Source organism: Eurypyga helias, unplaced genomic scaffold (assembly GCF_000690775.1).
Source record: "Eurypyga helias isolate BGI_N326 unplaced genomic scaffold, ASM69077v1 scaffold4692, whole genome shotgun sequence".
In the NCBI taxonomy this organism is placed as follows: Eukaryota; Metazoa; Chordata; class Aves; order Eurypygiformes; family Eurypygidae; genus Eurypyga; species Eurypyga helias.
Window position 1 is genome coordinate 10,788 of NW_010236450.1, and position 21,117 is coordinate 31,904.

The 21,117-nt window shown below is 42.2% G+C and overlaps 1 protein-coding gene across 1 annotated transcript in view; it reads right to left on the minus strand.

The window, feature by feature from the left end:
• Positions 1-13,003: 13,003 nt before the first annotated feature.
• The window catches only part of KIF1B (kinesin family member 1B), a 48,217-nt gene continuing 40,103 nt past the window's right edge, over positions 13,004-21,117 (minus strand). Inside the window, exons 17-20 of the mRNA XM_010147082.1 lie at positions 20,930-21,013; positions 19,164-19,344; positions 18,701-18,773; positions 13,004-14,515 (exon numbers count right to left, since the gene is read on the minus strand). Coding sequence (XP_010145384.1) covers positions 13,004-14,515; positions 18,701-18,773; positions 19,164-19,344; positions 20,930-21,013 — 1,850 coding nt within the window. The remainder of the gene's footprint in view (positions 14,516-18,700; positions 18,774-19,163; positions 19,345-20,929; positions 21,014-21,117) is intronic.

A 21,117-nucleotide genomic window follows, 5' to 3' on the forward strand; every position in this document is an offset into this window, starting at 1 on the left:
TTTAAAATAAAACAAATACAACAGAACTTAGAATGATGACATGTATTTTTTAAATAAACACATGAATTCAAGATCTAAATAAAATGTCCCATGGTCCTCTCCCACCTCCCTCAAAAACATAGCAAATGCTTGATAGGTCACACCATAAATAGAATCAGCCTTAAAGATAGCCCAGCATGCCAAGAGAGATGGCTAAAGGGACCAGCTCTTTCTTCCTTTAATAGTTACAGCACAAATAAAAGACAGTCACAGCACAGAGAGTGAAAAAAATACTGCGATGCCCAAGGAGTTGGGTAACTACATGATCAAACTGTCCTCCTCTCCTTTGTGACCTGGACCCGTTACTGCTGGTGATCCCCCAACAAATATGAAAAACTGTTTTATTGTTGTCCTGCACATTCCACAACATAAACCAGTATGCAGTTTAAAGTGTTAAAGGATTTGGGGTTTGTTATAAATTGGACACTACCTTGTGCTCCCCTCAATATCTACGCAGATGGACATGCAAGTCCCACCGCTCAAGAGTAAAATTCCCATGCGGGAAGACACTGAGGAATCACAGGTTTCTACTCAGTGGTGCTAAACAGCCTAACAGTTTTCTGCTGAATCAGCACAATAGAAGAAGAGAACAGGAACAGAAATAGAACAGCAATGCCATGACTTACACCAGCCAGCCATTGCGTACGATGCAGCCGCTCGCTCCCCAGCACAAGAAACCAAGTGGGGCAAAGCCACTCAGCTCTCTGCTCAGAGATGCACAGACTAAGTTTCATCCCTCAACAAAACTTACAACCCACGTAGAGCTCCTTCACATGAGCAGCCTACACGGTTCAGGCCAGTACCCTGACAGCTACAGATTCACGTCTGTGCAGAGAGAGAGTCCCGTGTTCCTTCCGTTACACGGGAGCAGGATGCCAGCTGTGTAGCTGCCAGCAAGCACGGCCCTTGTCATTACACACCGCATTTGCTCAGCTTGTGCTGTGCTTCCTGAAGAGTCTGCGAAGATGAATAGCTCAACTTTTTCCCAAGCACTGAAGGTCCCGCTCTGGAAGAACGGGCGCAACGGGAATAGGCTGAGGATGCCAGCACTGTTACAGCAACGCAGCCCCAGCAAACAGCACACGTGGGCTTTAACTAGCTACAACCACTGCCAAGCCCGTTGAGATGGGCCTCCAACTGCCTCCTGTGGATCAGACTGAGAGAATTAAGTTGTATAAAACACACTAAGAAGCATTGCACAGAAGGGCACAAATTCAGAGATCAAAGGAGGACTAATGCAATTTCTTGCATCTTGAGTAATTGTAATTTTTGTTTCAAAGACTAGATCAAGGATGTTCCAAGTTTTACTCACAGCCTGTAAACAGGTCCACTAAACACAAAGGATGAGGTTAGATAATACAGCTAAACTGACCTAAAAGCATGACAAAAGACTGACAAACTCAGTCCTTCATTTATACAAATAGAGCAGTCAAGTTTCCTGCATTTGAGGAAAGTGCAGAAAGATCCAGCTTTCCTGACCATGAAGTCCTCCCTGCTTACAGGGACAGAAAAGGATAAAGCCAAGCTCTGATCTCTCTTTTCTACAATGCCTGTGGTAACCACCTCCCTTACTGTTTTAACAAGAGGATTGGCTTGAAGAACAGGGATCAAACAAGCAAAAAAGCATAATAAATTAAGTCTCTGCTTCTTGTCATGAGTAACAAGTATGAGCAAGACCATCTGTGAAGAAACAGTGCAAAGTACGACATTTTTTTAATGCAACTCACTATCCGTAGGGTCTGCTCCACAGACTGCTAAGGCCATAATCACATCTAGATTGGCAAAATAGAGAATACGCTAAGGCAAACTTGTTTTAGAAATTCAAGCATAGCGTGTGGGGAACGTGCTGCTAAACACCACCAGTCAGTGGATTTTAGAGTGATGACCTTTCCCTACGAGAGTCATGCCTAATCTGAGAAGCCAAATGATCTCATGGAATACTCTTTTCCTCACCCAGAAAAGGCCACTGTTCTCTCTCCTCCTGCCCTCGTTTCTCTTCAGACACAGTGGATGTCAGATGAGTTTTCAAAAAATTGATTTACTGGACTGAACTTAAAGACTTTCCACCAGAGCCTCAGATCCTTTTCTATGGGAGAAAATGACTGCAGCTACCTTAGTGATCCTGAAATGGCTAAACAGAGCATTCTTACAAACAATGCTTCAGTCCTGTACACAAAAGCACGTTCACTCTATGTTGCGACAGTTATCTAGAAACAGAAATATATTTACTCACACTGTCGCATCTAAGGGTTATTTTTTCAATTTTTATTCAGGTCTTCATGGCTCCTGACACAGGAATTTAAAACAATGTTAAACTACACTCATTCTCTGGCAATTCCAATTTATGCATATCATTAATTTGGTTGGCCTGACAGATAATCTGTGCAGCACAGGCAAAGCCACTGCAGCCTACAGCAAGAGCTGGTCCCTTCTGGCCATTCTCACAGTAACCTCACCAACCTTCCCACTAAAATGAACCAAGGGGATCGGTCGTAAAACGGGTCGCGCCCATCATTGAAGAGGTCCGATCCCTCCTCAGTTCCAGCGTCGGAGCCAGTATCATCCACAAAGGCTTCATCATCAAAGTCCTCCATCTCATCCTGCTGTTCATCAGCCAGTTCGGTGATGTCGGAGTCAGCCGTGGAGAAAGTGGGGGAGGGCGTGCGATCAGCAAGGCGCTCATTCACGCAGCCATGGAAAATGGGGGAGCTAGATATCAGTTAACGGAATACCAGTTAACAGAGTGAGGGGAAAGAAGAAACGCTTCATTTATCAGCTGTCTGCTGCCATCAGCACAGAGACCACCTGAACGACAAGCAAAGGCTTCAAACCGTCTGGACTGCAATGAAATGTAAGGGAAAGGATTGCTAAGGGAGTCAGGAAAAAGAGCATCCTTGAGCTGAGCAGAAAGCAAATGACAAATGAGTATAAACACCGCTGAAGATCCAGATATTGCGAACACATCCATTTAACAGAGCTACAACTCTTATTTCCCACACGCAGCATTTTTGTAAATAAAAATATTGTAAAGGTGCAGCCGACATCAGGACATATTAAAGAATCCCAACTGATATTAAGTATTTCCACAGAGTACAACCAAACTATCTGAACCACATACGTAAGGCCCTGGGCCACTCTTCCCCTCAGTTTCCAGTGTTCTTCCTATTCTCACAGCTCTGCTCCAGAGACTTCAGACAGAACTTAGCTAGCTGCATATTTTAAATGAGCTCATTCAGGATTCAGTCAAATCAGATTCTACAAGGTCACACCAGAACTGGCAACATTCTACAGAGCGTTTTCTGCTCTTTGCTATATTTTAAGTCTACCAGAAACCCCTGGAAGACCACACACACCACTAACACTAGTGGCCACACACTTTACAACCACATCCAAAGTCCGTCCTGAGCTGACAAGGGTAACCAGTGCACCAACAGCTGGGGTTGTCATCACATACCTTCCAACCAGCTTGAACCAGTGAAAGCGATCATAAAAGGGGTCGCTGCCCGTCATCGTGCTTTCACTCTCGTCCTGTGTATTAGAGGCCATTTCCCCAGCTCTGTCATACATCTCACGCATCAGGTCCAACCTCTGCCTGCATAGGGGAAAGCCAGGTAAAAAAATTAAGAGAGTGAATAAAAAAAGCAAAGAACACAAAGCAGGGTACACTGATTTCACCTCTTCCGAACTGCACATCGGGAAGGGAGAACAAAGAACCGAGGAGTCCGTACCGCTAGCTTCAGTACTGCTCTCATCCTCTGACATGTTAGGGATGCCAGGAAAAAGCCTGTAGGCAAAGCCCCTAAGCACAAGGCGAGGTCACTGCAAAGCTCAGGTGAATCCTGGATTTCATTCAAACTTCTAAATATTCCACTTTCATACCTAATTCTGGCATATCTTTTCCTTCCCTTTTGACATCAGACAACGCTGCTGAGTAATTGGGGCATTTCTTGCATTCCCCTTCAGAAATGTTGGCATTTTGATTCAAAACTGAACTGATTCCATTAGACTTTTGTTTATTTTAAGGAATAACAGTGTTTCACACAGCAAGATCCTTCGTGCAGAAGTCACTAGTAGGAAAAAAGGTTCTTCATTCAGTATTTAGGGAATGGGGAAGAGACAAATGTCTTCCGCCTACCTGCAAGAATCTGATTAAAAATAATGCTGAAAAAATAATTCAGATTAAAGTCAGAATTGGCGTAGCTTCCACAGAAACAAAATCATCTTGATTTACGCTTTTTATTATAAAGCGTGCCCTGTACTAGTAGGTTATACAAAAGCAGGTGGCAAAGAAATTTTGCAGTGAAAGGAACATGGAAAAAACACCTTAGAGAGATGGGCTGTGATGAGCCTTGTTAGATTAAAAGATTTTTTTTTTTTTTAATAAAAAGTAAAAGTTACAAAACTAAATGTGGAGATGAGGGAAGATGCTGGAGAACAAATGCACTTGCTTAAAGCACCTAGAAAGCTGGTATTTAAAACACACCGCATCGTCTGGGAAGTTGGCCTTTGGGAGGACATGGATCAAAACCAAGTACAACAGAGAATGAACAGGAAGGGATGACATTTTCAGTGAAGCTCCTGAGACAGAAGGAGCTGTGTCCACCAGTAATACTGACATACTTGAGTTTTTCTAAGGACCAGTAATGCGTTGCTCCATTCTTCAGATCCTGGACTTCCACAGCTACCACTGTACGGGGGAAAGGCCTGTTGTCCCGGGTCTTCTCCAACTCCGTGGGCAAAAGCTCCGGTGGCAGCGGGGAGTAAAGGGTGTCTGTCAGCAGGACAAACTGAAACTGCACCTGAAAGGAAAAAGAAAAGTTACTGAAGTTCTGCGAAGGCAGAACCACAAGTTTTGTCTCAAAATTGCATAAAGTGTGTTTTCCAGCTGAGTACACATATCCTGCCTTTAGTGTCACAGCTCACAGAGGTCTGGAAAACTGCAGACCTAGTCCATCCTACAGCACCCACTTCTCTTGGAAAGGTGAATGACCACATGAAGGGAAAAGCAAAAAGGAAAAGACAGAGCCCTGGGGAGATGGACATGTACGTGTGTTCATAATATTGGCAGGAACAGCATAAGGGAAATGAAGAAGAGGAGACATCAACCAGATCTGCATGGGACGTTCGTTCAGTCAGAAGCTGAATCAGAGACTCGCAATTTTCTGAACCTTTTTAAAGCACGAACTAATAAGCCAGAGACATGTAACTTTAAAGGCTACGAGTACCTCTGAGTGTCTGAAGCAGGATCATACAGGGATCACGACTGATGAGTGAGCAAATTCAGAACGCTATTCTGCATGTCCCTACCTTTTTCTTTAACTCTACACTGATTGCATTGGCTTCTTTCAAATATACTGCGTTTCCCCAGAGTTGGTCCCTCAGGGAAGTAAATTGGTGAAATTTCCACTTCCTGAAAGCCCACTGTGCGAGTTCATACTCATGTCGTGTCCAGGGCACTAGGAATTAACAAAGAAACAGAGAAATAAAACACTGTGGCTTCTTCTTTTGACCATTACATGGAGTATCTAATACTACCGCTGACTGTGTCAAGTTCTCAACAAAAGCCTGCGTTTTTATTATTCAGCGAGGAAAAACTGGATTAAAACTTCCTCACCACTAACAATGGAGAAACAATGACCAAGTCAGGAGATTTGGAACAGAGAAAACAAAGTAAATTTTACTCCTGTTATTTTAAATCAGGTAACAGTTATTAAAGTCAAATGCTGAAACAGTAGAATGAAAGCAAGTACTATGGGAATATTAAACTCCATCTACTGTCCAGAAACAAACTTATACAAACATATCACAACATGAATTCTAAGAATTCCTATCAAGGAGAAAAAAATAGTACAAATTCAAAACAAGGGAACAATGACATTATTTTGGTTTAACATACCTGAACTCTGTTAGTGCCGAGAGATAGGTTCCTTCAAATTCAAGAGCACTAAATCAAAGCTTGTAGTTAAACTAATCTAGTCTTTACACCAATTGAATTTGGGACTGCGTATCTACTGTTTATGTGGAATTTATTCTGTTAATAGGTATTTCATAACTTTATGCTCTGAAGATTAAATACAAAGAAGTTATGAAGTGTTTTGCAGCTTTCCAGAGCAGGTTCTCCATCTACTGCAAAAGGTATTATAGCAACTGTTCCTTTAGGATTGATTATATCCAAATTATTTATAACAAACTCACCTTCCTCCTCCTCCTCCTCCTCTTCCTCTGTTGTTTCAGCTGCCAAGGAACGTGTCTCTACCTGCTTCTGTAAGGCCTGGAGCTTACTCTCATAGTCCTGTAGGGAGAGAGGAGATACCGTGTAGGAGGACAGACAAAAGCAAGAAGAGAGACGTGAACACCTCCGATGGAGTGACAGGCAGAGAGAACAAACACAGGCAGTTCCGTTAATGCTCAGAGGTCACGTACCAACACCTATTGGTTTAGTATCACCTGTCCTCAGGAAGAGAGAAGGCACAGGCCAGTGCAATTAAGACAGTGGTGCTGGTTTATAAAATCATCAGATATACATGCTCATAACATCTGTAAGAGGGAAAGGTTTAAGACTAGGTTTTTGCTAAAGATTGGGAAAACGGGGGTTTTTTTGTGAGCCTGTTTGCTGCTTCCAGGGAGGTAGAAAAAAAGCAGAAATAGAGAAAAATACAGAAACAAACTTAAAAGGGGAGAATTATTCACTTTCATTTTCTCAAACAGAAGGATTAACAGCAGCACTGTTTTGCCTTTTGATACAAAAAAAATCATTTCATATTTTAGTAAAAATAAAAGACATTCTGTTTTCAATTAGATTCTTCTTGGGATGTAAGTAGCACTCTTGCACATGTGTATTTAATGTATCAGAAGATTAAAAAATACCACTGCCCTGGCAAGCAGGCAGAGAAGTCTGTGCAGAGGTTTCCCCGCAAGGAAAAGTTCAACAATCCCTTCTGGTGTGAGAGCATTTGCTTCCTGGTCAGCATACCCATGCCTTGAAACAAATGCTACTAAGACCTAATGAACCTCTTCTTATTTGCTGGTGAAACAAGTACAAATTCAAGATATTTTGAACGCCAGGTTTCAGAGCCTACCTCGCTACTGTATTTTTTTAAAAGATAAACCTTTGGCAGATATTACACAAATTAAACTGGCTTCTCAAGATTTTGATCCAAGAGTTGCAACAACACTTCGCCACGAATGTTACAGAGTTCTTGAAGCCACTCCGGTCGTACTCCAACCTTCTCTCTCGCAGTCCCAAACCCTTCTCCAACGCGCTGTTTGCAGCACTGCATTCCTAAGCCTAACAGCTAGCGAAGGAAAGCTTTAAGCTTTCCTATTTATTATCCTATTATCCTTTATCCTATTTAAGCTCCCCACCTGAACAGCTACAGTACTTGGGTTTTGTACAGAAAGCACAGTACTTGACACTGGCACGACAGGAGTGAGTCAAACTTAACCCAAGTTCAGTCAAAAAGAGGGTATGTGGAAAGGGGATAAACCTGAGGTATGTTCCTTTTAAGTCTCTAAGTGAGATTTCCTGGAGGAGGCATTAAACCATAACCGTGCTTTTTGAACCACCACCTGAAAGTGCAGCACTGCCAACACCATGAATTCAATATCCACGACCTTTAGGAAGAGAAAACTGAACTGTTAAAGACCTATGGCCTCTGCTGGGGCTGTGTTTTCATTTCCTGATTTCTTCTTGAAATTTTATTGACTAAAATGCTCCTTCTTCATTTGTGTCTGCTCCATTCACTGTAGGATGGTATGGACTTACACTGCAAGTAAACCCTAGCCCAGCAGCAAAAAAATACAGACAAAGCAAACATATAAGCTTTCTTTTGATATTCCTTCTGAAATTGAGTGAGTCACCAAACAAAAAAACCCCACACCTATTCTAGACTCACTGAGGTGTTTTCAGACTTTTCTATAGTTCTGAAATAGCCAGCACACTCAAAAACTTAACACAGAGGCACTCTGATTTCTTTTGCCCCCACCCCTGTAGATAATGCTGTAGCATTTGAAACCAGGATAAAACAGGTCCGGTGCAAGTAAGAGAAGCTTGTTTGTCAGTCTGCAAGGAAGGGCAAAATAATTCACTTTCCTGTAGTCTGAAGTAGATAATCTGAGAATGTAATTTTGAGCAGCTTGATCGTGGACATAAAGAAATGGAAAGCTCTTCACTAGCGTTTAAGTAGAATCTTTGATCAGATTCTTTTGGAGAAACTGAAAAGCTGCAGAGGGAATAGCCAAAAATCATCATTCCATTGTGAAAATTCTACTCCAGCACAAAAAACCCAGGCACATTAAATTCATTCAAAGACAAAAACCTGCTTCTTGTATTCGCTATTTTCAGACTTGGGAGCCAAGGAAGTATGTTCTGTACATTTACATACCTAGATAAATAAATGCTTAATATAAGCAGACACTTTATTGACTCCACACTAACAAACATTACTTTTAAAACTAGAGTAAAAGAATTGAAGTTTATTCTCCCATAATGAAAAAAAAAAAAAAACAAAACCCAAACCAAAAAACCAACACACCAGGTATCATTTCCCTAAGCAGAAAAACAGGACTAAGATTGCCTCCTGGCACTTGATATTATGGTAGTGTTTCAAACTAACTGGCAGTACGCAACAGATGAAGGATGAGCTGCTGGTTGCTTCCCACAGAAGGTGTACTGACCACATTGTAAAAAGGGCTGGTTTGCTCTCTTGAGATTGGTCAGCTCTCCAGCCAAACATTTCCAGCTCTGGTTAGTGATAACACACACATGATTGTTAGTACCAACTGCTAGAAAAGAAAAAAAACTTGTGTCTAGAAGCTGCCCTAGAACCAGATGCCTATTGCTGCACAGCTTCAAACTGGCTGATCTCATCAGCTCCATGAATGTGGAGAAAGGGAATGCAAAGTTTATTTGGCCCAGGGGCATGGGAATACCGAAAGCCGCAACACACAGATTTTCTCAAAACAGAAAAAAAAATCCTATGCTCTAACTAGGACAAGCTTTTCAAGACTAGAGTGGACCAGTTTTTGAAGCAGAACACTGTACCATAACACCTTAGATTCTCTGGATTTACATGATCTGTAGTGTGTCTGTACTGTAGTGTATGCAATCCCTTCCCGTACTTCAGGTACGCAAAAAAGTCATTTTCTTTCCTCTTCAGTGAGCAAATAAGTAAAGAACAGCCAGCTCTGGGGTTTTCTTCCAGAATTTAGATAAACAGAACACCAGAAGGTACAATGGGACAGCGCTGAAGAGGAGTATGGCTTGTATCCCCTTGTGCTACGAAAAGCCTTTTGGGTGTTTTTAAATAAGCTAAGTAACAGTGGACACAAGCCTCTGTAGGCTGCTTTTCACCTAACGGCAGAGAAGTCATTGGACGGCCTTACAGGAAACCTTTGTAACACTGCAAGAACAATACCAACCCCAAGAGAGAAAATAAAGCCCAGACAAGCCTGTAACCACGTTTCGTTTCACTGAGACAAGTCTGACACTTACAAGAGTATTTCATAGTTTATTGAAAGAGCACTTGTTACAATACAAACCAGTTCTGCTTTTCACAAGGCAGATGCTTGCTCTAAAGACAATCCAAAACTCGTTGTTTTTCTTAAAAAATGGACAGATGTGAAAATCCCATTGAATTCAAAGGCAGCTCACTGCTCTCTTTACAGTACAGCTGGGTACACAGCATAGATTTCTCATGTGGCAGCTCCTGAAGTGGTTCAAAGGGAAGTATCCGAGTCAAATTTCAACATACAAAGGATGAACAGTAACAGAGATATTGAAACTATGTTGAAGGTACTGATAAAAACATCATCCTCCAATTTGACAGATCCCTAAATTCAGATTGCTTGAAGTCAACCAGAGGAGCATTAGTGGCATGCATTGCCCCCCACCCCCCCAGATGCGTATGTCCCTAGGGAGTCCCAAAGGCCATGTAAGAAATCATCAGGAAGGCACATGTGGAAACAAGCCAGCTGTCAAAACACACAGCACATCGGCGCTTGGCTAAGGCAGTTCAGCTCACTAAACCAGCACGGAGGCCACATTTCCATTACCCTGAAAGCCCTTTCTTTATGGAAGCAGCTGTATGGCTGTTCATTAGCTCCATTAATACAGAATTTGGAGTGAGAGGTGTGTGCATTTCTGAGTAGTGCAAGGAGATCCACAAGCTCTCACACTGCTTCCCCTATCAGATGAGGCACGACACTGTCAGTAACATTCAAGTCTCAGAAGTGGGCAATTACTGCCACAGGACTTCTTTTTCTGTGCTTCATTTCTGTAATATCCTCCTAACAGGCAGGAAAAAAGCTGCTTCCTCTGAGCAGACTGGATTCCACTTGGACACTATTATTTCTCTCTGTCAAACCGTACAACAGCATAAGCCAGGTTGGTTTCCTGGTGCCGCACTCAAACGTGGGCTAAGAGAGGCTGACGGCAGTTACGGTTCACCAGCAGCACCCAGGCAATCTGCACATATTTCTTCTCAGATTTTTAAGCTGAAATAAGTTGGCAAAAACTTTTTAGTGTGTAGCGTTAAAACATCAAGTAGCAGGAGTTTTTAATCCCATATCAGTACATGTAGTTGCATGGAGTTCAGAATGACTCCATGCTCAATCCCGTGGTGATTTCACACAGGCAGCCACAATCCTCAGGAAGAACGGGACACAAGATAAAATTGGTTTGGTCTTCTCTCACGACCTCTGCCATGCAGACTAACTCTGCTTGGCTCACGTACTGCTCCGGAACCCAGAGGATTTTCCAGAGCATGCGTTTTTAGGAGAGTCCAAACCTCTCTGAGGACATCAAAGAACTCATTACTCTTGCCATGCACAAAACCAAAATGCAATGCACTACTAAAACAGGATCCTAAAACAAAGGCAACAGCAAAAATATTATTTGTAGCCCAAAACTCATTTCGCAATTCAAGCTCAAACAAAGTATTGCTAATCTACAAGGCTTCTTTAAGAATCAAGACATTTTTGGACATGATGTTTTATTTCCTTCGTTCAAGTAGGCCAAAGCATGAGACAAACGCAAGTTACAAAGCCATATATGGACACAAAATTAAACCTGCCGTAAAATAAAAGTGTCCCAAGTGACGGGAGCAGCTCTACCTTTCAGGACAGTCAGAGCACTGACTCTGCGTCTCCTACGTGAGGGCCAGTCTCCTATCAGTAAGGTGCAGAGACTTCAGAGCTGACAGGTGAACAGTTACCACTGGCTGCAGGCAGCACCTGCACCACGCACGGCCGGGGCAAGGGACGGCAGGCAACAAAAATAAATGGAAAATAAGCTCGAGGCACTTCCTACTCACCTACAGCTATGCTGAAACACGCAGAAGTAGCAATTACCAGTAGGGCTTATGTTTTACCAAAAAAAAAAAGTAACGTCAAGTAGATTAAGGGTATTTGTGCAAACAGCACAAAGCATTTAACTGTACAGACACACTGCAAAGGTGGGCCTCCATGACCACATGTGGTAGAGTGGCCAATTTTGTTTTTAAAAATCACATTCAAGTTGAATTTAAAAGCAAAGTAAGTCCTCAAAGCTTTAGAGTGGCATATACTTCAGTCCACAGATTTTTAGAAGTAAGCACAATTTTGTTTCGCACTTTAAGAAACTCAGAAAACGTGTAACTACAACTGGGACTCTCCAACTGAGATAAACCCCAAGCTCAAAAAGCCTATTCCTCAACCAACAGTGGTTCTGTAATTCGTTTGACAGGATGTGAAGTCGGGACTGCAAGCACTTGTTTTACGGCAAATCACCTGCAACTCCAGACCTCTTCAGAGCAAAGTAGGGGACAAAATTTTACCTTGCATTTTGAGTGTGGGGAGAAGGAAAACGAATCTTTCTCCTCAAAGGGACCTTCTGCTTTATTAAACAAGTCTTGAAACAGGGGCTTAATCCAAGACCAGAGGCACTAGACTGAGGTATAAGATGAAATGGTTCAATTCTCCTATCTTTGAGGAGAATTCCACCAATTCAAAGTAGTGTCCTATAAATCTTTATAACTATTTCAAGATCATCTCCTAGGCTGATCCCCAAGAAAGCTGAAAACATAAAATAAAAAGAACTAGCTTTCTGAGGCTTCTTCCTGCACCAGAGTATCAAAAAATCCTGGTTCCTTTCCACAATCTGTATAATAATTAAAAACTATTATATTTAGAGATAGAATGGGCATTAGAAAAAGCTTATTTTCAAAGTATTGCTTCAGCAATATATATATTCTGACATTAAATTCCTTTCAGGCAGGTTTAACTCTCACAGCAGTTTCACACCAACAGTTATGAACTTAAGCAGAAGAGACATGTCCTACTCAGAGTTGGACTGTTGTGACCCAAAAGCTCTTCTTAATTTCTCTATTAAAAAAAAGCCATATAACTTGTCAGTTGACAACTTTTGGTTTATAGATTATTATTATTATTAAGAATCTGAGTTAAGAGTGGAAAATGTTGCTCTGAAGAGCCAGATCAATTTAAAAGCAGATGGTCAGTTTCCTTATGGCAAAGAAAAAGGTGACAAACATTCAATGCTATAAACTAAATTCCTCTTTTGATTGTCTACATAAAACACAGGAGGAAGGTGGCACTTTCTAAGTTCCAGACGATATTTTCAGCATTAGAAAAATACTCCAAGACACACAAACAAACCCTGGTAAATGAGCTAGCAGGGAAGTGCTCCCCTCCACATCCCTCCTTCCAAGTCTTCTACTCTATGAAAAAAAAAAAATTCTTACAATTTTTCATTATGTTCTTCCAATCAACATTGATAAAACTGCAACAAAAGTCACATGCAAACGGAACGGGCTGAAGAGCCAGTACCTTGGGGGTGTGTGTCGACTTCCTCAAGTTCTGCCTGGCCAAACAAAACCCAAGACATAAGCAAAGCCAATTCCAGCTCTTTCTTAATCATAAGCCGGAATTGTCCCTGCCCCCCTCCTCCCCCAGACTACGCTTTGCCTGATCATACTGTAGTTTCTCTGCCCGCTTTGAGGTTAGGTGCTGAGAACTGGCGCCTCATGCGTGGGGGCGTCACAAACTGGTTATAGTGGTTCAGCCGGTCAGTCTGCTTGGGCTGGGAGTTAGCCGTACTGCCTTCCGCACCGCCTCCGCTGTTGTGGTTGCAGTAAGGTTGTCGGTGCTGGTGGATGTGGCGTTTTTGCTGGAACGCCTGCAGGTCGGGATTCTGCTGCCCGCTGTACGAGTGCAATGATTCAGACGAGCCCGAAGCCTGACGCCGCAAACTTTTTTGAGAGCCATTATTGAGAGAATTGCTTCTCCAGCGCAACTGAGGTGACGGCGGCTGCTGCTGATTGCTGGGCTGCGACTGCGTGTTCAACTGCTGCCTGTTAATCTGGATATTATCCGGGTTCCTCTGCGGGCCATAAAGATTCCACGGCTGCTGAGGGTCTTTAGAAGCAGCTCTACTTTCCTTTTCTTTGTTTTCTTCTTTGATCTTATCCTCTTCTTTCGGAATTCTAACCTCTATAACTTCATCCTCTGTGATAATTATATGGGTGCCTGGACTCCAGGAGTTCCTATGCTTGGGATTGCTTTTGAAAGGGAAGCGGGGCTTGCGATTTTCAGGCGGAATAAATCGGTGAGGCATATTTTGTCGACGAAGCTGCTTGGCTATTTCTTGCTGCTGCAGATTTTTAAATCGAATCTGTTCTTGCCTCATCCAACGTAATCGCCCACGTCTGAAAGCTGGATCACCCGCCATTAGCTGAGAAACACGCTCCTCTTTAGCAAGATCCTCATTCTCGCTCCTTTTTAAGTCATCCACTGGCCTCTTATCCACATCCACCACACCTGCAGAGCCTGGGGACTTAGCATTAGCTGCGTTTGTCTGAGTTTTCTCTGGAGACCCGATCAGAGGTAGAACCTTCTCCATTTTTAGCATCTTATTCCTAAGAACCTTTATCTCCTCATCCTTCATGTTGTTCTGCTTCTTCACTTCTTGCAAAATATCTTCCAACTTGTCTATATGCACCTTAAGGTCATCCACATCAGTGATTCCTTTACCATTAGCCAAAACATCTTCAATTTTCTCATCTCCAACTCCTACCGTATCCCAGACATCACGAGCAACGGCTCGCCATGATTCACGCTCATTCGGATCTTTTTTCCCATACATGGCACAAAGCTCTTTCATTTTAACAATGGCCAAAGCCTCAATCTCCTGCCTAGTGTGCCTGAAGTCATTGAGTGCTACCTCATAGCATATCTCCTTCACAGCCTGAATCTTTAAGTCTGAGATGGTAACCCATTTGGAGTCTTTGCTAAGGCGTCGGCGTTGGGGTATCTGGTACATTTTAATAGGCTCTCGTTTCTTCCCACTGCTGGGGAGGCCACACTTTTTTACAATGGTTTGGAGCTTGCTGGGGGGCAGCTTCTCTCTCAGGGAAGTGATCAGTCTCCAACTCTCCTCACACGATCTCTTGTCCGAATCATCCCCACTATCAGAGTCTGCATCCTTTGGAAAAACAAAAATCAAGAAGTGGCCCCAAAATAACCAAAATTAAAATTGTAAGAAAATGGAAAAGCTAAACAAGAAGTAGCAGGCAAAGAAAACTAAATCAAAATAGAACAAGTGATAAGGAAGTCCCTGACAACTAAGCGTTAAGACATTCAAACGTATCTTCAAGAGTCATGGACTGTCAAAATTGGAGCTCTTCATTAAATTAACATTATATTTAAAAGTCCTGCCATCTCAAAATAGCAGATGGTCTAAACTCTTCCCTCCCAAACCCTTCCAAAAATCTTTAAACAGATGAACTAAAACCAAGTTCCTGATTTAAAAAAAATGTAAAAACCAAGTGTAAACTGCACTTCACACATGCTACAGACATGCAAATCCCCGCCACACACATTTGCCTTGGTGACTGCTGTTGCTTCTTTCAGCAAATCCTCTGAGGCAGATGAACACAAGAGCCATCATAGAAGATGTCAGGAGCAGCCAGAGTAAGTCGGGTTAACACTGGTTAGTAACGTTGCACGTGGTTGCGGGGATGCTCAAGTTTAGAATCCACTTCACTACAACAGCAGCCAGAGAAGTGTTAGACGATAAGAAAAATTGAAACGGAAGCAGCCGAAAGGTTCAGTGTTAAAAGGACTGTAAGTGCCACTATTGACAGGTGAAGACAGTGGTTCAGACTCCAAGACTTGTTACAAGCTAAAAGGATATCCAGAATCAGAGTTTCAGAGGTGGGTTGTGGTTTGGGTGTTTCCCCCTCCCCCCTCATTTGTCACCTTGTTGCTTAAAGAAACACAGTCTTGTCTGTCCGAAGAAGGAGTTTCACAAGAATGTAGCAGTAACGACTTTTTTTAAAAATTGTTTTAAGAGGAATTCTCTATTTGATATCCTTGATTTGTCCTCTTCTCAAACCCTAGAGCGTGGAGCTTCCACACACTTGCTAAGAGTTATGCATGTTTGCTTCTTCATTACAAGTTTTCCACCTTTTGCTAAATGATTTTCAGTGAGCAGTGATTCAGGTTTCCGTACGCTAGGAATGTTTGTTCAGGTATCCTGCCACCAGAAGTTTAGAATATCCATTACTGCTTACTGCAACCAGGAACTGAAGTCGGGCTACTTTTCTTTAAAGGATTATTAATTTAAGACATCTCTGTAACAAGCAAAGAGTCCTATGTATTACTGTGATCCAAACACCTTCAATAAAACACAGCAGTCAGTCTCTAATGAGCCTCTACCTAATGTCCCTATTTTTCACAAGAGAATTACAAAATATGAGAAATCAGGAACAACAACAGCCAGTTACTACTCTAAAGCCAAAGGAAACCCAGGTCACTGACTCAGAACCACAGGTTCCTACACTTAAGACCTTGGGTAGAAGATCACAAAGAATGGTCAAAATATTCCCTTTATTCCCAAAACAAAAATAATTTGTTTTGGGAATGAAGGGACTAAAAGAAATACTGGTCTGCCTCATGGTCAACAAGCTCCATAGCTTAAGATTGACATTATCCAAGCTTTTTGTGACCTCATGTGTGTTTAAATATTTAAAGAACAGCACTGGAGCATCAACTTCTAGTTTAGGCCAAAATATAAGTAAACCACTGGTTTAGAAACGGAACATGAACTCTCTGTGAATTCACAGCCGGCAAAATTTGTGGCTTAAGGAAACAGCCCCTAACAAACTGCATATTGCAGTGACAACAGAAGATGCCCGGGAGGAAGAGACCGTACAATCTACACATTCATGTTGCATCCCAAAAGGCAAAACAAACACTACTCAAACATTAAATGACAAGTTCCACAGGATTATCCTTGCAGGTTCCAAAGCAACCATATCGCTACGTATGGGTAAAGCATGTCTTGCAGATAAAAAGCTGCTTCAGAGACACTACATGGTCATTGCCCTGTGTGTACCCAGAGGTTAACCAGACCAATTCGCACGGACCCACATTCTAATATCAAGTGGTCACTGCAAGGGCATTATGACCAAGAAAACAGTAATTTTAGCCCTATTAAACAAATTTGCATATTCAATCTGTAAAATGTAGAACAACTATTCCTATTCCCTAGCAATACTAGCAAGGCAAATACATATCAGTTGTAAATTTGGGGGGACAAGAGCTATTATTTATCTTTTTTGTACAGCACATCTAACAGATAAATACCCCAACTGCCTGGAATCTCAGCACAAAACTGAAGCAATCTGGTAAACAGGATTAGCCAGCTTCTTATAGCCAACATCATACTCCAATTTAGAACAAGAATATTTATATTCCAGTACCAATTTTGCAAAGCAGTAAGTCAGAGAATCAGATATTGCAGCCAGATATCGCAGCAATGTAAACACTTTTAAGGTATGAGCTGAAACGCGTTCCCAAATTTCCCAGTCATTATTCAACTACTGGTGTATGACTGCATTAATCCTGTCCACTCCAGACTCTGCAGAGTGATGCAGAAATGAGGAGATGTGTCAAGAATTTTTGCTGTCACCTGAAGTACTCTTATAAGCACTGTGATAAGTGGGATACTGCTTAACAGAGCAGTGACCTCATTTGATATGATCCCTTACAACTAGGAAAGGTCTCCTTCAGGAATTGTACTGGCAATGCACACAGGATAGTCTTCCACCTTTGTCTACTAAATCAGCAAAACCAAAACGAGCTTAAAGACATCAGCAACTTCATGACACTATGAAACAATCCACTACCTAAAGAACCTTCCCTTAAGTACAGGGGAAACAGATTTTAACATGGGGAAATAGATTCCCTTCTCAACACTTGGATAAATGCAGCTCCCCAGACAGGCAGTTCTTACATCTTCAATTCATACCACAGCTTCGCTCATGCCTGTCAGCTAAAATTTAAGGGAGGGAATTCCATGGCTTGCATCTCCTTTGGCACACAGCCGAAACATACTCCACACTCAAACTCTTGGTCTTTTCACGCTGAACTGATTCTTGCCACACTACTTTCCACCTTTAACTACCAAACCGCAGGGACGAAGCATTAGTGACACCTTAACTTCCTGTCTGACCTAACGGCCTTGCTTTGGTTCAAAGTCTGCAGCCACTCCTCTCCACCCAAGAAATGAGTCCCTTGCGACACAACAGAGATGCAGAACTCGACGTGTGTAACATCAGTCAAAACGGTGATTTTTATTGCTCCCACCTATGGAAGCCACTCTACTTCACTCCGTTCTGCTGCTCCGTTCTGCTTTTGGGAAAAGCTTTCCGGTTTAAAACCCAGCACGCATTTAACCCAGTTTTCAGTGGTCTCAAACTAATACTACAAACAAATGAATCCCGATTTTTGAAATCTTCATTAGAAGTCAGGCCTAATTACATTTGCATTCTGGCTAAAAGACAACCCAGTGTAGTTAAAGCAGAATCAGGAGGCTTAGGTTTCTGAAGGAATTCCAGGTTTCATTCCTGGGTTTGGTCTTGTTTTTAAAACTCACAGGGTGCTTGAAGACTGCGTACTTTTCTATTCACAATACGCTTCAGAAGGTATTTGTTGTGGTAAGACTGACGTCTTGCTGTATCAGGCTTAATTTATCAGACTTCCTATTGAAGAAGTAGGTGGAACGGTGGAATTCCCATTGTTTGGAACGAGTTAACGCTCCCTTTGCGCACTGCTCCCTAGTCGTAGCCCCACCACTGGCATGTGTACCATTAAGACCCTTACAAGGAACTCCATGCAGGGGGAGGGAGAAGGGTTAAAACATGCACAATGCAGCAGTATTTTCAGACATCATTCAAAAAAAAATAAACCTAGTTTATCAATGTTCAAGGAATCTCTTTGGCAGCACAAAATTAGTATGTTCTGGTGATCCAAGACAAAAATAAAGGCAAACATCCCCAGAAGTAGCTGTTTAGACTACTGTAAAGGAAATTCTAAAAAACCAGAGAGCATAGGAATGCCCTCCTTTTGGGTTAAGCTGCAAGAAATCCAACCTGTCCCAACAAGAGCTGATTAAAGCCTCTTCATTGTCAATTACAATCTCCAAATTAACGTGAAGGAGCTCACTCACGCTGAGAGTAATTCACTGTAGACACAAAGTATTTGAAAGCAAAAGGAGAACTGCATTGTGCAGACAACCCAAGCAGGTTTCCTAAACTTTCAGATAAGCAAGGACAGGAATTACTGTTTGCCAAAGATAAAGTTAATGTGAAGTAAGGACACATACCAGCCTTTGCTGCTCCAACAAGAGATCAGCTTCCTCCTTCTCCTTCTTGTACAAAATCTCCATTTCTTGTAATCTGGAGATGAACAAATGAACAGAAGTAGCCAAAGTGGTCATTTCTTTCCTGTTGGTGTTATTCTACACACACGGCCCATTGAATTACAGTGACTAAAGTCAACTCATTCCACTTAAAAGGAAGTTTGTCTATTACAGTACTACAGAAGTGACACTTCCTATAGGGCTGCAGCTCAGGTGTTCACCGGAAGGCCTCTCAGGTTAATCGCAGGTGCTTACTTGTGATTTTTAAAGGGGCTATGTAAAATGAGGAAGCTTTCTGAACCCTCACAACAGGTAGCAGAGATGCTACGTGGCAGGACCCAGGTTTAGGTTTTGCACAGACACCACCCAAATAACCTACAGCTAACTCCTCTTTGTTTCAGGTAGAAATTTTGAGTTATGTGGTTACCTTTTCTCCATCTCCTGCTTCATGTCAATGCCCTGCTTCTCCAGAAGCTCCCTCTGAGCAAATGTCCAGTCAACTGGCTCAGAGGGAGTCTCAGCTGACGGCGTTTTCTCTCTTTCTGCTCGTGCTTGCTCTGGATGGTTGAATCTGAAGACGTGATTTTTACCCATGATGATGCGATTCCCTAAAATTAGTAACAGAAATTAACTCTTTCAGATAAGGATTCCAAAACCATTAAAAACACCATCCCATTCATCCTGCTGGGTGACAGCATAAGAGAAGACTGCCCTATAAGGACTTGTGATTCAAGTTATCTTGGTTAAAAAAAAAAAAGTAAGAATGCTAGTTTGTCTAGAACTAGCCACTGGTAAGAAGCAGTGTTCAGAGGACATCACTGCCCTCAGGGATCCGATCCAACACCGCAGCGGAGTTTATAAAAAATTAAAGGACAAAGTTCAAGATTGGCCAACAGCTCCAGGAAATAAAGCACATCACTAAATCCCATTCCTCTCCTCCAGTGACAGTGACAAAACATGGGGAGTAAAAGCCACTTCAGCAGAATTTTCAAACACTGGAATGGATGATGCTTACTTTAAAATGTGGGTTACACGTACTGGTTTTACTGGAGTAAATGGATTCATGGAAGGATTTTACAGCTTCTTTTACACTAATGTCAAAAGAGCCGAAGAAATCTAGTCTTGTTAAGGCTTTTGGCTACATCCTGGACAAGTCAGATGTCCACAAAGCCTGAACTATGGGCTTGATGGAAGACAGTTTTAAAACACCTCTGCTCTTCCAGAGAGCATACTAACATAGTTAAAATCTTAAAAAGGCATTCTAGTAAACAGACCTCTAAAGTAATCAAAATTGACCTTATCAACACATTATTAAAATACAGGCTCTTAAAGGTGTCAGAGACCATGTCTCTATTCTGCTAGTAACTCAATTATCTAGATGCAGAAGGAAAAAATATCTATTTTTTCTTTTTAGAAGAAAGTAATTACTAAATTGTAAAGTCTTGGTATTCTGTATGAGCTACATGCAGGCACAGAACAGCAAAAACTGTTCTTCTTTCTTGTCCAGCCTCGTGCTGAAGTCAGCACACTTGCTTCCACAAAAATACTCACTTACAACTTGGTGCAAATAATTCTAAGGCTGGAGTTCTTTTGTTTGGGTGTTTTCTGGTTTTCTACCAGTGGAAAAACAGGGGAGGGACACAGAAAGCATCATAGCTTGAAAGAGTGAGGTTAAAACCCACAATTTAGGGAAGCCACTCCCTCCTCTCTCATTCTTCCCCCACATGCCTTTCTAAAGGAATGTCGGGGACTGAGTGGGAAATCTAATAAGAGCAAAGAGAAACTCTTGTACTCCTGCAGAGGGTCATATCTCAGCTTTGCCAGGAAAGTGGGAATTTTCCATCAGCAACTGGCAGTCTGTCTGCTCTGTCTGACTCAGACTGCCAAGGGCAATAGGCTTGGGCAAGAATGTATTTGAATAATATCAGGGTAAGCAGAAGGGCAAGCAGGATGCTGCGTGGCAGTGCATACTGAGGTACATGTACAGCTAGTGCAACAAAGTGAAAGAAAACAAACTGCTGCTCAGAGAAGAACGGTACCAACTCCTGTTTAAAACCTACACTCCAAAAGGTAACCCTGCTGTCCTTTAACAGCACCCAGAGTCCTCCAGACACGATGCAAATGTCACGGATGGACAACCCTTAGAACCCTTAGAAGGAGAGCCTACAAAAACACCCGTTTAGCATTTCTTACCTGAGCGCAGCTGCACCGGCTGCACAACCCTCTTGCCATTAACATAGGTTTCCGACCGTTCACAAGGCTCCAAGGTAACAATAACTATGAAGAAAACAACATGGATGAATGAGACTTTAGAGAGCACTGTATAGAAACAGAAGCGTGCAAACCTGAGAGGCCTCTCATTTTCTGCCTATCTTCCTCCT